This window comes from Ammospiza caudacuta, chromosome 7 (assembly GCF_027887145.1).
Source record: "Ammospiza caudacuta isolate bAmmCau1 chromosome 7, bAmmCau1.pri, whole genome shotgun sequence".
In the NCBI taxonomy this organism is placed as follows: Eukaryota; Metazoa; Chordata; class Aves; order Passeriformes; family Passerellidae; genus Ammospiza; species Ammospiza caudacuta.
The window spans coordinates 47646092-47660030 of record NC_080599.1 but is presented as its reverse complement, the minus strand read 5'-3'; the positions used below and the strand labels follow the sequence as shown (position 1 = coordinate 47660030).

The following is a 13939-nucleotide window of genomic DNA, read 5'->3' as shown; positions in this document are numbered from 1 at the left end:
CAAAATCGGGGATTCTTGTTTGTCTTCAATTGTTCAACACTTTTATTAATGGTATCAAAGCATTAGAAAACCTCTATACTCAGAGTTCTGGTAGAGGGTTCTGGTTTGAGGGGGCTGCAGTTACATCCTGATGATGGGATGGGGACGGGGAGACACAGCCTGGTACTTCTTCTGTTCCATGATCTCCAAGCACTGGGCAATCACCTAATTAAAAACAAAAACCAATATAAACAATGAGTCTCAAACAAAACAAAACCCAACCAGTACAACTCATTAGTTCTGAGCTTATTTTTATTTGTTCCTTCTGTTTGTGGAACACTGAACAAGGTAAAATTAACAGTTCAACTCTCTCTTATTTTCATGTGTAGCTCATAAAGTGGGAATTTCAGGGCTACAGGACTAAAGAAACTTCTTGGTGCTCTCTGTTATCAAAGTTCCCATAAACTCCATGAAAATATTTACCATCCACATAGTTCCAAAAATAGGCACCATATTTAGAAGGGTTGTGTTGTGATTTAACCCCAGCTGAAACCAGGACAGATTGAGATCTTCAAGTAAACAAACTTCAGAAATGCAGAGAAGATTTTTATTGCTAATAAACAATCTAACAAGGAAAAATAAAAGAACAAAGGCAGCAGCTTTCAGAAAGAACCTAATGGAGGGAGGGATTTCTGCCAATTTCAAATCAATAAAAAGGCAGGGGAGCATCCCAAATGCACACAGCAAATTTAAAGCAGGAAGAGAAAATTGCAAAAAGCAACATCCCAGGATAAAAGAATGTTTTGGAAACAAAAGGAATTCTGAGGAGCCTGAACTCCAAAGAGTGAAGATATGGGTAATTATATGGAAAAAAAGGGATTCAGATGCAGATTCAAATTATGGTAATTCAAAGGAGAGGCTCAGTGAGGAAATGCTGTGGTCAATTCAAGAGAAACTTTTTAAATAAACTAATGGGGAAGAGCAAGGATGAGAATTACAGAGAGAAATTCCATGGAGTGAGAAGTGGGAGCCCCAGGTCTGGATTCAGCACATTGCCAACCCTGAGTGAGTCATGCTCACCCACTGTGAGACTGGAGAACAAAATGGCCTAAAAGGAAAACCCACCTTTCTGGTGTCTTGAGGTAGGATGATCCCATCATCCCAGAGCCTGGCAGAGGAGTAAAAGGCACTGCTTTCTTCCTCTAACCTGGAGAGGGCAGAGAACTGAACAGGCTTAAAAGCACAATAAAAACAGCAGAGCAGTGAAAAGAAATTACAGATGAAACAGGCAAATCCATCCATCTGAAGAGAATGGGCAGCACTGCTGTTAAAATGAGTCAGAAAGCAGCAAATAACAAAGCTGACCATTCTGAGTAACAGGAAGACCCTAACAGAAAGACATTAAACTGTGTGGAAATCTAAAATATTTTTGCAGTAGATCCATGTTTGTTTCATTTGTAGGGATGTGTTGCTCTATAAGATGAACAAAAGTAGGTAATTGAACCATGAAATCCCTGTCAGGTTGATACTGAATGTCCTTACTTTGCCTTCAGCTGTTTTAGCTCCAGTTCCTCTCCTGTCCAGTCCCCAGCTGGTGGAACTGTGGGGAAATTTTGAGAATCCACAAGACCAACTCTTGCATTGGGCCACAGGAACAGAAAGTTTGGACTGAACGATCTCCCACACTGCAAGGAAAAAACCAAAGAAACAGAACAAACCCACTGAGATGAATCATAAAGACGTGTCTGTGGGATGAAACCACCAAGGGCAAGGCGGGATGGAGCACAGGTGGATTTGTATGAGGACAGACACCCTGTGCTAGGAACCACCACCTCCCCACTGCCTTCAATATTTCTATTTTAATATTTCATTTTGAATTCCAAGCACTTCCATGTTTGATTCTTCCATGTTTGCTTCTCAGCAATCACATGCATTGTTGCATTTCTTACTTAAACATGAGTTCAGAGCTCAGTTCCCCAGCTGCGTTTTAGAAATGCAGTGACACTTGAGCAGTGTGACAGGTGTGTCCCCAAGCCCTGGGCTGCTGCCACCCATACCATGACGTAGCTGTCACTCCCAAAACAGCCTCCAATGACAATGGTTATTTTGGGAACAGCAGCACAGGCAACTGCAGCCATCATGGAGGCCTGGGCCTTCAGCCTGTTGGAATGAGCCTCTGCCTGGAATAAAAATAGATATTTTAGATCCTTTAAGACCTTATTCTAGATTGTCTTCATTCCCAACAAACTTGTATTTCTAAATTATTTATTTATTTACAATTCTGCAGAAACAGATCTGGGATCTGATGGAGGTTTTACTTTCCTTAGCCTAGGACAAATCCTACTGGGCTTTAATGCCTTCACTTTCAAAAGAGAAATAGCCAATTTTCTAGAGTGCAGAGTAAGCAGAGGAATCAATAACCTGTATTTCAATGTCAAAAAGCACTGCAAATACCAAACTTTCCAGCTTGCCTTGCTAACTGAACAGTATCATTTTATACCAGCATCATCCAGGCCTGCTTAAAATTCAAGTGAGAATGTTCTTAAATCTTTCTGTTAGCAAAGTCATTACAAAGCTTCATCAAGAGTGGTTAAAGAAACAGTTTTCCTAACCGTTAATAATTCTGAAAATGTAACTTTAGGCCCAACAAGAACTCGGAGTTGTTGGAAATGCATCGAAGCAAACATGCCATACCTGTGAGATGCTTGCAGGCCCTGCTGGCTGTGGAGCAGTGTTTTGGAGGAAGAGGATGGGAATTCCCCTCTGGCCACAGAGCTGGACAAAGTGGCTGCCCTTGAGAGCAGCATCGTGAGCCAGCTCCCCATTGCTGGCCACTATCCCCACCAAGTGCCTACAGAACAAACAGGGACAGTTGGACTCCGTGATCTGAGAGGTCCTTTCCAACCTCAGCAATTCCATGATTCTCCCTCTTGAGCCCTAGGAATGGCTGGAGTGGTGTGGGACCTGCTGAGGCCACAAAAGCTGTTGAGAAATGCATGTGCAGCCAATTGGATGGGGAATGTTCCCAGCCATACCCTCCCACATGGCCAAATCCTGTCACCAATGTTGTCCCATAGGCAGCCTTGAATTCCTGGAATCTGCTTCCATCCAGCAGCCGGCTCAGGATCTGCAAACAAATACACAGACTTGACTTTACTAGAGAATTTGAGGTGAAAATAGAAGAGTTCTGCTAAAAGAAATGCTCTGTTCAAACAGCAGCAGACCTGAGTTATGCAAGATGAGCACAGAGGGTCTTTGGGTGACTTGCTAAATGCTCAATATGCACAAACCATCCAATTTGTGTTTAGTTTAATTACCAACTGTGTATTTTAAGACAAAGGCCAACTCCAAAATTATTTTAGTTTTACAAAGCACAGCTGTTCCTGTGCATAAAAATGTAAAAAAGCAAAAACCAAACCCCAGCGTGTGCAGTTTCAGATTTTGTGCGTAAGAAATGTTTGGTTGATATTGCTCATGCTTCTCTCCAACACAGTTAAAAGCTGCCTTCAAAGCTTTCTACAGTCAATTCCCTCAAGTGCAGGGATTTACTACTGGAAAAGGTACTGCATTCACATCCTTGGAGACAAAATCTCATGTAGAACACAAAGGAAGCAGCGCGGGCACCTCTGCACGTCTCTGCTTCAGCTTTAGTTCCATCCCAACGTCAAACAAGTGTGATTTGAGCTGTGTTGTTTTTTCAGTCAATAATTTCATAATTTCTTTTACATTATTTGAATGTTTGGGGGGAAAAAACAAAAAGGCAGGGGAAGGGAAACACAGACATGAAAGGGGTGTATGCTCTCAAGGCAGCCAACACAGTGCAAGACATAAAGCAAGCATCCCAACAGTGCCTGGAATCAGCTGGGCAACACTGGCACAATCTGGATTATTTTATCTCCAGCAGGATTTCAGGTATTTAAATGTTTTTATAATAAACATTTAAATATTCTATAATAAATATAAATTATTTCTTATAAATATTTTAATAACAAAATTAAATATTTTCTATAATCCCACAGAACTGTTGCCATCCTGCTTTATTTCAGGCTTAAGACAGGCTGGCAACAGATGAGGTAATAATTCAGAATAACACCTGGAGCTGTGGGACAGAGCAGAGTGAAGGATGCAGGAATGAAATCCCTGTTCCCTTACCAGTTTGACAGGAAGAGTGTAGCTGTAAGCCAGTGGTGCCAGGCCCAGGAGCTCCTCAGGGCTGTACAAGGGACTGTCAGGCTCCCTGTCCTGCTCTGGCACCGGCTCACAGTTTAAGGTAGAGACAATATTACGAATGCACTCATAGGCCTCCTTTTCTGAGGGTGCAAAATGGTCACTGCAGCCACTGACTCTGGGAGAGAGAGACATTAATTAGCATTGAATTAATGAGTTCTATATCCTGAGAGAAAACCCAAACTCTAGGAAAAGAGCTGAGAGTCTCCAAATGCCCTGTGGAAATACTGTGTGATTTGTTTCTGTATGAATGAGCTGAAAGCAGTCACTCAGTGGAATTTCTGGGCAGTCCAATCCCAAATCAAATTCATAGTAAGGAGTTGATCTTCCCCATGACTTTTGTGTTTATCTGGATTAAAGAAAGACCTTGGGATTTATTTTTTGCGATGCTGTTGTTGCAGACAATATCAAAAGGGAAAAGAGGAAAGCAAACTTCAGGAATTATTTCAAACTAAGTGGTTGCAGCCAAGATACAAGGACAGGAATGTATTCCATGTAGCATAATTGGGTTAAATATGTGTATTCTGGAAAACACTTGGAAAAGAGGAGATAGCATCCCTTTTCTGTAGCTGCTCCCTGTGAGGGACAGAGGAAATTACTTGCCTGAAGTCGTTCAAGAAGTATGTGGAACAATAGAGATCCAAATCCAACCTGTCCAGTCCCTGCCTCACCCCATCAATAACCTCGTTTTACTTCCATTTGGCTAATTTAACCCAAACCCCTGAACCTGAGAAGGCAAGCCAGTGTAAGCACAGGTTCCACTCTCAGCCCTGCTCTGAAATGCCAATTCACATTCCTTTCAGGCTGAGCGTGCTGAATTCCCTGCTTTTGAGAAATCTCCACCTACTGTGAGTGAAGCCTGGCTCCTCCAAGCTCCTCAGGAGAGACATCTTCTCCTGTGGCAGCTCTTACCAGGGGCGGCCCAGCGAGGAACAGCATCCCAATTTTATCAATGATCACGGATTCCTCGGCCATGGTGGGCACGTAGGCACCTCCAGCCACACAGGAGCCACACACCACGGCCACCTGAGGGGACACACACACAGCAGTGCTGGACAGGGGACAGGAAAGGCAAAGCCAAGCCCAAAGTTGTTTCAGAAACGCACAAAGTGCTAAATCACAGCACTTGGGGAACAAACCAGAAATTTTACTACCCATTTACACGTTCCCTACACCCCCTTGCACCCCCCATGCCACTGTACCTGAGGGATTCCCATGGCAGACATGATTGCCTCGTTGTAGAAAACTCTGCCACCATGCATCTTGTCAGGAAACAGCTCTGACTGAGGGGCAAGGAAAAGTAAAAGGGATTTTTAATGGTAACTACAAAACTTGATGCTTCCTCTTTACTCCATTCATTCCCAAACACACCAAAACTGACACTGGGAAGGTCCCCATCAATAATCACTCCTGATTAATATTTCATATATTTCATATACAGCATTCATTATGGTATTTATTCCTTTATACGTTGTCAAATACCCCAAAAATACCTATTTGCTTTGAAAGCACAAGTTAAGTTTTGTGACTTTTCTCTGAAATCAATATATTCTACACAAACTGACCGTAAATGTGGAGAAGGGAAGGGTGGTAGTTCTACTTCATCTGTGAAATCCCTTTGGCAGTTTCATTTTTTGCTTAGTTTTGGATACAATTCCAGGTTAACTTCCAGGTAACTTTTAAAATTTAATAACTTTAATTAACTTTAAAATTCCAGGTAACTTCTCCTGTGTGCTTGCCCTCCGCTGGAGAGAGAACAACTACAGTCTCTATGACAGGATGATCTCTGCATTTCATAGAAGAACCTGTTCACATTCTTATTTTGCAGTCAGATTTGCAAAAACTCTACATTTAAAGGCCACAGAGCTTAGTGCACCACTGGCACAAACAGGACAATAAAATACAGAACACTTTAGAGACTCTGGAGTGAAAATAGACACCTCCCACTTTATCAGACACAAAAGCAGCTCAGCACACTCACTGGAGTTTCCAAGCTCTGCTCAGGTGGGAGGCGCAGGGCTAGCCCAGGTGCTGAAATAAACACTGATATTTTGTGCTCTGCAGAGTGCCAGCAGTACCTGCAGGGGCAGGAAGGCTCCCCCACTGTCCACCAGGTGCACAGACAGCAGCCTGTTCTCCATGGCAATTTCCTGGGCTCTCAGCTGCTTTTTCACTCCAATTGGGTAAAGGGTTCCTCCTTTCACAGTGGCATCACCCGCAAAGAAGACACACCAGATCCCACAGATTCTGCCAATTCCTGCAAGCAGTACCACAGATAGTTATCAGGGCTCTCTAAAGCAATAGGTAAAGCAAGGGGGGCAAACCTTTTAACTTTTTCAGGCGTTTTTCTCAGTAATGCTACATCAAGAAGCTCCAAATTAATATGAAAATACCACACAGAGAAGAAATCTACACTCTTCTCTGGAATGACAGTATTTAAAAAATAATCCAAATGACAGAAAAACCTCAAATAAATTTACTTACTTCTGGTGACAATGTAACAGAAAGAAATACACTGTAACTATCCCTTGAGATAAAAGGGAAGGCAATTAAAAATTACCCCTATAAAACTGAAAAGCATAACAATCTGTGATGATAAAAAGGGTTTTCATACTGTACTTCTAGCTACTTTTTGAACTGAAACCACTCTTCAAAATGCAATTTCGCTGATATTGAATGAAATTGAATTTCATTGAAATTTCATTTTGAAGAGCTGTTCCAGTTTAAAGAGACAATGTCTGCATAGAAAATGCAATTGTCTGTGATTTGAAAAACACTTCCAAATGTATGTCACAGCTCCTGTCTCTCACAGTAACTTTGTCCTCTCTCCTTAAAGAGGCAACAGCTGATTTGACACATCACCCTACATCTTTTGAGACAAAAATTAGTGAGTGGTAAGTGGAATTACTAAATCTAGAAGAAATTAAAAACTGTTCTTTCAAAAGCTTCTCCCATTACGGTAAAACAGCAGTGGCTGAACTCCTCCCTGCTGGGAATAAGAACTGGACAAAACCAGCGTTCACTTTTCCTAGGAAAGCACTTCAGATGCCAAAATACCCCATAACCTTCATTCCATAACCTTTCCTCCCCGTTTCCCTCTCAGAGCCCCCAGCACGCCGTTACCCGTGAGGCAGCCGGCAGCGGGGACATTCCCGTAGGGCATGTGCAGCCCTGCCAGCGGGGACAGCTCCAGGAAATCCGCATCGTCCAGCAGCAGCCGGAGGCGCTCCCGCACGAACAGCTTCTTGTTGCGCTGCGTGTGCCGCAGGACGGCGTCTGCTCCCCCTCCTTCCTTCACCCGCTCCAGCAGCTCCGAGTACCTGATGGGGAAAATCCAAAGTTTCGCTCACGGGAACGAAGCTGCGGTCACACGCTGGAGGGGAGGATGGCTTCCAGAGGGACACGGACAGGGGAGAGCTGCGGCTGGAGGAGCCTCAGGAGCTCGACACGGCCCAGTGCAGGTCCGGCCCTGGGCTGGGAAAATCCCAAACACAAACACGGGCTGTGGGAGAAGGGATGGACAGGAGATCGGGAGGATTTGGGGTGCTGGTGGATGAGAAGCTCATCCTGCCCTGTCCAGAGGAACCCGTGGAGCTGCTGCAGGGCTGGAGCCCCTCTGGAGCCAGGCTGGGACACCTGGGGGTGCTCCCCTGGAGAGGAGAAGGATCCAGGGAGAGCCCAGAGCCCCTGGCAGGGCCTGGAGGGGCTCCAGGAGAGCTGCAGAGGGGCTGGGGACAGGGATGGAGGGACAGCACACAGGGAATGGCTCCCAGGGATGGATGGGACATTGGGAACTAGGAATTGTTTCCTGTGAGGGTGGGCGGGCCCTGGAATAGAATTCCCAGCTTTGCTGTGGCTGCCCCTGGATCTCTGGCAGTGCCCAAAGCCAGGGTTTAGAGCACCTGGAACAGTGGGACGTGTCCCTGCCATAGCAGGGGTGGCACTGGATGGACTTTGAGGGCCCTCCTGACCCAAACCATTTTCCTTACAAGCTACCCTTTAGCAGATTGAGCTTAAATATATTGCACAGTTTTCACACAAATCGCATGAAAATTAAGATAAATTCACATTTTCAGATTATTGTTTTTCCAAGGTGTAGTAAAAAGCAAAGGTCTATTATTTAAAGCAAACGTTTCACTTTTGTTATCCAAAAAACTGTTTAATAAAGCTAATAATATAATATATAATAATGAGGCTATCATAATGTGCCTGTCCTAATTCAGCATGAGCCTCCATGTTCCACCTGCTCTTGGGAATAATCCAGCCAAGAGCTTTGGGTGTGACTCTGTGGTCTGGGTGGGCTCCCTGCACACAATGGAGTCTGGAAAAACTTCGAAGGAAAAGGATTTTACTCATGTCCTCAATGCCACCACAGGAGGGCACAGTGTGTTTTCCAAAGCTTTGCTTCCAGCTCGCGGATTACTCCCCTGAACAAAGGCCTTTGCAATTTTGCCATCTGATCTTTCGGGACGAACGCATAAAACACATTTGTCGTTTCATCTGTAAATGATGATGGACAGCAGCACCCATCCCCTACTCTGTCAGGAGTGTGTCACCATTTACGTCTTTGCATTCAAAATGCAACACGCAACAAATGTTACGTAGGTCTGGAAAAAGTATTTCTTGGCAATATGTGCAAAACAACACATGGCACTGTTTCAAATAGTTTGCACCTTGGGTATTTCAGTCAACATTTCATGGACTGGTTTGTGTCGTAAGAGACCTCAAAGCTCATCCAGGAACACCAGGCTGCTCCAACTCCCGTCCAACCTGGCCTTCCAGGGATTGAGCAGCTACATTGCTCCATGGGGCAAGTATTGTCCCATGATAAAAATCCCTAAAGTGCCCGTGAGTGACTCTTACACCATGTCACAAATAGCAACGCTCTAAAAACCCCACAAAACCGCTTTATTACCTTTTAATCACAGCCTCGCTGTTCCTTAAATTCTCTTGGAACACATGTCGGTACACGGCGGGGACACGTCCGTCTAGAACTGGGACTGTTTTGGGATGGCGCCTAGATTTGGTTTTATCACTTAAAAACCGGCGGGGAGGCAGGTGCTGTGTCCTTCCCCAGCGCTGCCTCGGCAGCAGCAGCTCCCGATATTCCCTCTGGAGCAGGCAGAAAGGGGTTCTCTCCCGATATTCCCTCTGGAGCAGGCAGAAAGGGGTTTTCTCCCGATATTCCCTCTGGAGCCGGCAGATCGGAGTTTTCTCTCGATATTCCCTCCGGAGCAGGAAGATCGGGGGTTGTTCCTGATACTCCTCCTGGAGCAGGCGGATCTGGGTTTTCTCCCGATATTCGCTCTGGAGCAGGTGGATCGGGGTTTTCTCCCGATATTCACTCTGGAACAGGCAGGTCAGGGGCCGCAGTGGCACGGAAGGCCCGGGGAGCCGCCGGCCCAGGGCGCACAGCAGGCCCGGGCTCCACATCGCCCCAGAACTGAGGGAAAACGAGTGATAGGAATTAAAGAGCAGGTTCCTCCTGCTGGGTGGCAGCGCGGCCCCTTCGCCTCGGGCGCGGGTCATGAGGAGACGCCCTTACTCCATTCCGCCATGAGAGGGCACCGCCGGTGCCTGCCCTGCCCCGGGGACCGTGAGGGGACACCCCGGTTCCTGCAGGGGACATGAGGGGACGCCCTGACTCCATTCTGCCGTGAGGGGACACCCCGGTTCCTGCAGGGGACATGAGGGGACGCCCTGACTCCATTCTGCCGTGAGGGGGACACCTCTGTTCCCGCAGGGGACATGAGGGGACGCCCTGACTCCATTCTGCCGTGAGGGGGACACCTCTGTTCCCGCAGGGGACATGAGGGGACGCCCTGACTCCATTCTGCCGTGAGGGGACACCCCGGTTCCTGCAGGGGACATGAGGGGACGCCCTGACTCCATTCTGCCGTGAGGGGGACACCTCTGTTCCTGCAGGGGACATGAGGGGACGCCCTGACTCCATTCTGCCGTGAGGGGGACACCTCTGTTCCCGCAGGGGACATGAGGGGACGCCCTGACTCCATTCTGCCGTGAGGGGACACCCCGGTTCCTGCAGGGGACATGAGGGGACGCCCTGACTCCATTCTGCCGTGAGGGGGACACCTCTGTTCCCGCAGGGGACATGAGGGGACGCCCTGACTCCATTCTGCCGTGAGGGGGACACCTCTGTTCCCGCAGGGGACATAAGGGGACGCTCTGACTCCAGCCCTGCATCGAGGGTGGAGAGGCGACACTCCCGACTCCCGTCTTCCCGCAGGAGTCGTGAGGGGACACCCCTGCTTCCCCCTTTGATACGGGGGTCATGAGGAGCCACTTTGGCTCCAGTCGGTCGTGAGGGGGACACCCACTGTTCCTGCGGGGCCGGGAGAGAACCCCCCATTTTCCTGCGGGGACCATGAGGGGACACCCCGGTTCCCGCGCGGTTCGTGAGGGGACGCCCCTGTACCCGCGCTAACCATGAGGGGACACCCCCGGCCTCTGTGGGGACCGTGAGGGGACGCCCCTGTTCCCGCGGGGGCTGTGAGGGGACACCCCGGTTCCTGCGGGGGCTGTGAGGGGACACCCCGGTTCCTGCAGAGGCGGTGAGGGGACACCCCTGCACCCGCGGGGGCCGTGAGGGGGACACCCCTGTACCCGCGGGGACCGTGAGGGGACACCCCCGGTCCCTGCCGTGCCACGGCCGCCGCGAGGGGACAGCCCCGCTCCGCGCCGGGCCGGGCGGGCCCAGCCGGGCCTGCGGAGCGCGGCGGGGCCGGCACCGAGGCCGCCCGGGCCGGGTAAGGAGCGCGGGCCCGCGGCCCCTCGGCCGGAGCTCCGCGGCCCCCGCGGGCCCCACTCCCCGCCCGCCCCGCGCCCGCCGCGGCCCCGCCGACCCTGCCGCCACCGCCCCTTCCTTACCCCGTCCGGTCCCCGCCCGCCGGTCGGGGCGGCTCCGCAGGGCGGCCCGCCCCCGGTGTCCTGTGCCCTCGGTGTCCTCTGTCCCTGGTGTCCTGTGCGCCGAGTGTCCTATGCCATGTGCATCCTTTGTCCCTGCCGTCCCATGCCCCGGGTGTCCTGTGCCCTGAGTATCCCCTTCCTTGTGTGCCCTGTGCCCCAGATGTGATCTCTGAAATTCAGTTTATCATTAGAATTTTGAAACGCATTTGATTTTTCTCCTTCCACACCTCATCCCATCTCTGGGCTGCTTTGGTTTGCTACTGCCAACCATGGCACAACCTTCTAGAAATTACTGTGTGTTGCCTTTCAGTGCCTTCATTAAAATGCATCCCTGCCAGGGAGCTCTTTATCTGTATTATACATATTAATAAGGATGGGTAGCAATAATTAAGGGATGACTAATATGTTCGTGAGTGAAAGTATCCAGCATGGGCTGGAATTCGTAGGTAAATACATTATATATGTTATTAAAAATTTCTGAAGGTAATAATTAAAATTTCCTGAGATATAATAATTTAAAATAATATTTGCTGTCCTTTTACAGTTATAGCAGACAGGACACTTTTCAGTGCTGTGCTCCCTTGTGGCAAGAAGCTCAGTTCAGGTGGAGCTGTGGGAGGAGGTGCCGCTGCCCTGGGTGGCTTCAGCTGTCCCGGAGGATGTGCCTGAGTCCCTGTGGCTGTCCCAAGCCCTGTGACAGGGAGAAGGTCTGTGCTGGACCAGGGAGAGCCCCGGGAGCAGCGGGCAGAGATGCTCTGCCTCATCAAAGGCAGCACTCAAGGGCAGCACAGACACTGCAGAGTCACCACTGCCAGGGCCTGCCAGCCCTCCAAAGGAACAATTCCTGCCCAATCTCCCATCCATCCCTGCCCTCTGGCAGTGGGAGCCATTCCCTGTGTCCTGTCCCTCCACCCTTGTCCCCAGTCCCTCTGCAGCTCTCCTGGAGCCCCTTCAGGCCCTGCAAGGGGCTCTGAGCTCTCCATTGATGCAGACGTTATGGGGACTGATCCAGCCACAAGAGGTTCCTGATGGAGCCCATGCATTAATCCAGCAGCTGCTGCACCTTTCAGGCTGCTTTGGGGCATTTCTGGGGATGGCTGTTGCTCACTTTAGTTCTCCCCTCCTTCCCTGGTGTAGCCAGAGCTCTTTTCTCCCAACACTTTGAGAAACTTGTGAAGAGCTGAAGAGCAGACAGAGTCACTGCGCAGCTTTACAGAGATCTTTTGCATTTCCTGTGGGATGTCATGTGAATTTTTGTGCTCTCTGTGGTGCAGGTGGTAACGGGGAAGGAAGGAGTGGTGACAGAAATCCATGTAAAGCAGAATACATTTGAAGAAGTCTGGATTTCAGATGGTTGGTGGTGGTGCTCAGCTTTCTGGAGGAGGAATTGCAGATGCAAACACTTTGGATATGTGTTTGAAGTGAGATTTGGGCTCCCTGGTGTTTCTGGGCTCCTTTTAAACTTGACCCATATAATTTCCCTGGATTCATGAGATTTTTGAGTTCTCTGTTCTGTGAATGTATCAGTGACTCTTGTCCAATTATATTTTCATGCTTATTTCATTTTCCATAATTGTTAGGCTTCCATAGGAGACATCTCTGAATCACTGATGTTGCATAGCAATTTCATTATATGTGATTTTAATGTGCAGATTTCCTATAAATACCATTTGCTGTTAGTTTCTTGGCCTATATTGTGGTGGCTTTGGCAGCGCTGGTTTAACAGTTGGGCTTGATGACCTCAAAGCTCTTTTCCAGCCTAAATGTATCACTGATTCTTTATTATTTTACAGGTTTTCCAGCAGATAGAATCAGTGTCACAGGCAGAACTTGCTGTATGTAACAACAGGCGTTTTCACTCAGGCTTAGAAGAGTAATTTGATTTCATTCTCATGAAAGTTAAATGCTGTTTGCTCAGATTAAAGGAGAAAGAAACAGCCCCCACATCTCTGAGTGCCTGTTTATCCCAGAGAGAAGGCGTCAGCCACCAGTTGGTACCGGGAGGCAGCCTGGGATAAATAACAAATCCTCTAATTAAGAGCCAACGGATCCTAATTGACTTATGTTAGTCCTCCAGCTGGGCTCAGCCTTGCTCTCCTGTCAAGGCATGGAGCATCCTTTGTTTCAGGCACCCTGAGGTAGGCAAACCCAGCCCCTGTGAGAGGCTGCAGCCTTGTGTAGTGTTTGAAGTTGTTATTTCAGGAGCTTATTTTAGCCACTCCTGAGCTGAGCATTGAGACTATATAGAGCAGCATTTAGGGAAAACGTTCATGTGGTGGTGGCTTCCTTTACCATGAGCTGCAGCCCTGCCAGCCAAGCTGAGCTGTGCCATTTAAGGAACACTGAAGCTTTGAATGAAGCTTAAACTTAGAAACTTTGCTGGAGTGCACCGGATGCTGGGGGAAACCAGAACACACTTTTTGGATTGTCACACCAAAGGCAGGAGGGTTCCCACAGAGCCCTCCTCCTTGTGGAGCTTCTGTTTCATATTTAGATTTTGTTTTTTAGTGCCCAAAGAGCTTTTAGTTGGGTTCTGACCATGGTGGCCTGGAAATTGGGCTAAATTAAAACAGGGTTTTTCTGTTTACTTAGAAGTGCTAACAGACTTGGACAGTCCTGCAGCGTTTTTCAGGACTTACATCATTCTAAAATAGATTTGACTCAAAACAAATTTGATAAGACAGTAATTCTATCTTGATGTGTGTGAGAATCTCACTTGTTTGCATCTACCCCAAAGGAAGAGCTGAGCCTGGGTGGTGTGCTGAGGGAGAGTCTGGACTTGATATGAAATATTAAGAAGATTATT

At 48.1% G+C, this 13939-nt stretch overlaps 1 protein-coding gene across 1 annotated transcript; it reads right to left on the bottom strand.

The window, feature by feature from the left end:
* Positions 1–12: 12 nt before the first annotated feature.
* LOC131560182 (biotin-dependent 3-methylcrotonyl-coenzyme A carboxylase beta1 subunit-like) lies at positions 13–11117 on the bottom strand. The gene is made up of 13 exons (XM_058808845.1): positions 11095–11117; positions 9122–9649; positions 7330–7526; positions 6285–6463; positions 5409–5489; positions 5054–5232; positions 4132–4324; positions 3015–3106; positions 2674–2830; positions 2037–2159; positions 1522–1664; positions 1105–1186; positions 13–204 (listed from the first exon to the last, which is right to left on the bottom strand). The coding sequence occupies exons 2-13, from the start codon at positions 9637–9639 to the stop codon at positions 121–123; spliced, it is 2028 nt and encodes a 675-aa protein (XP_058664828.1). The 5' UTR covers positions 9640–9649; positions 11095–11117; the 3' UTR covers positions 13–120.
* Positions 11118–13939: the final 2822 nt, after the last annotated feature.

Coding starts and splice junctions, on each gene's coding strand:
- LOC131560182 (XM_058808845.1), bottom strand. CDS start 9,639: ATGTGGAGCCCGGGCCTGCTGTGCGCCCTGGGCCGGCGGCTCCCCGGG. Junction 3,107..4,131: donor ACACTCTTCCTGTCAAACTG/GTAAGGGAACAG, acceptor ATTTGTTTGCAG/ATCCTGAGCCGGCTGCTGGA. Junction 2,831..3,014: donor GGATTTGGCCATGTGGGAGG/GTATGGCTGGGA, acceptor TTTGTTCTGTAG/GCACTTGGTGGGGATAGTGG.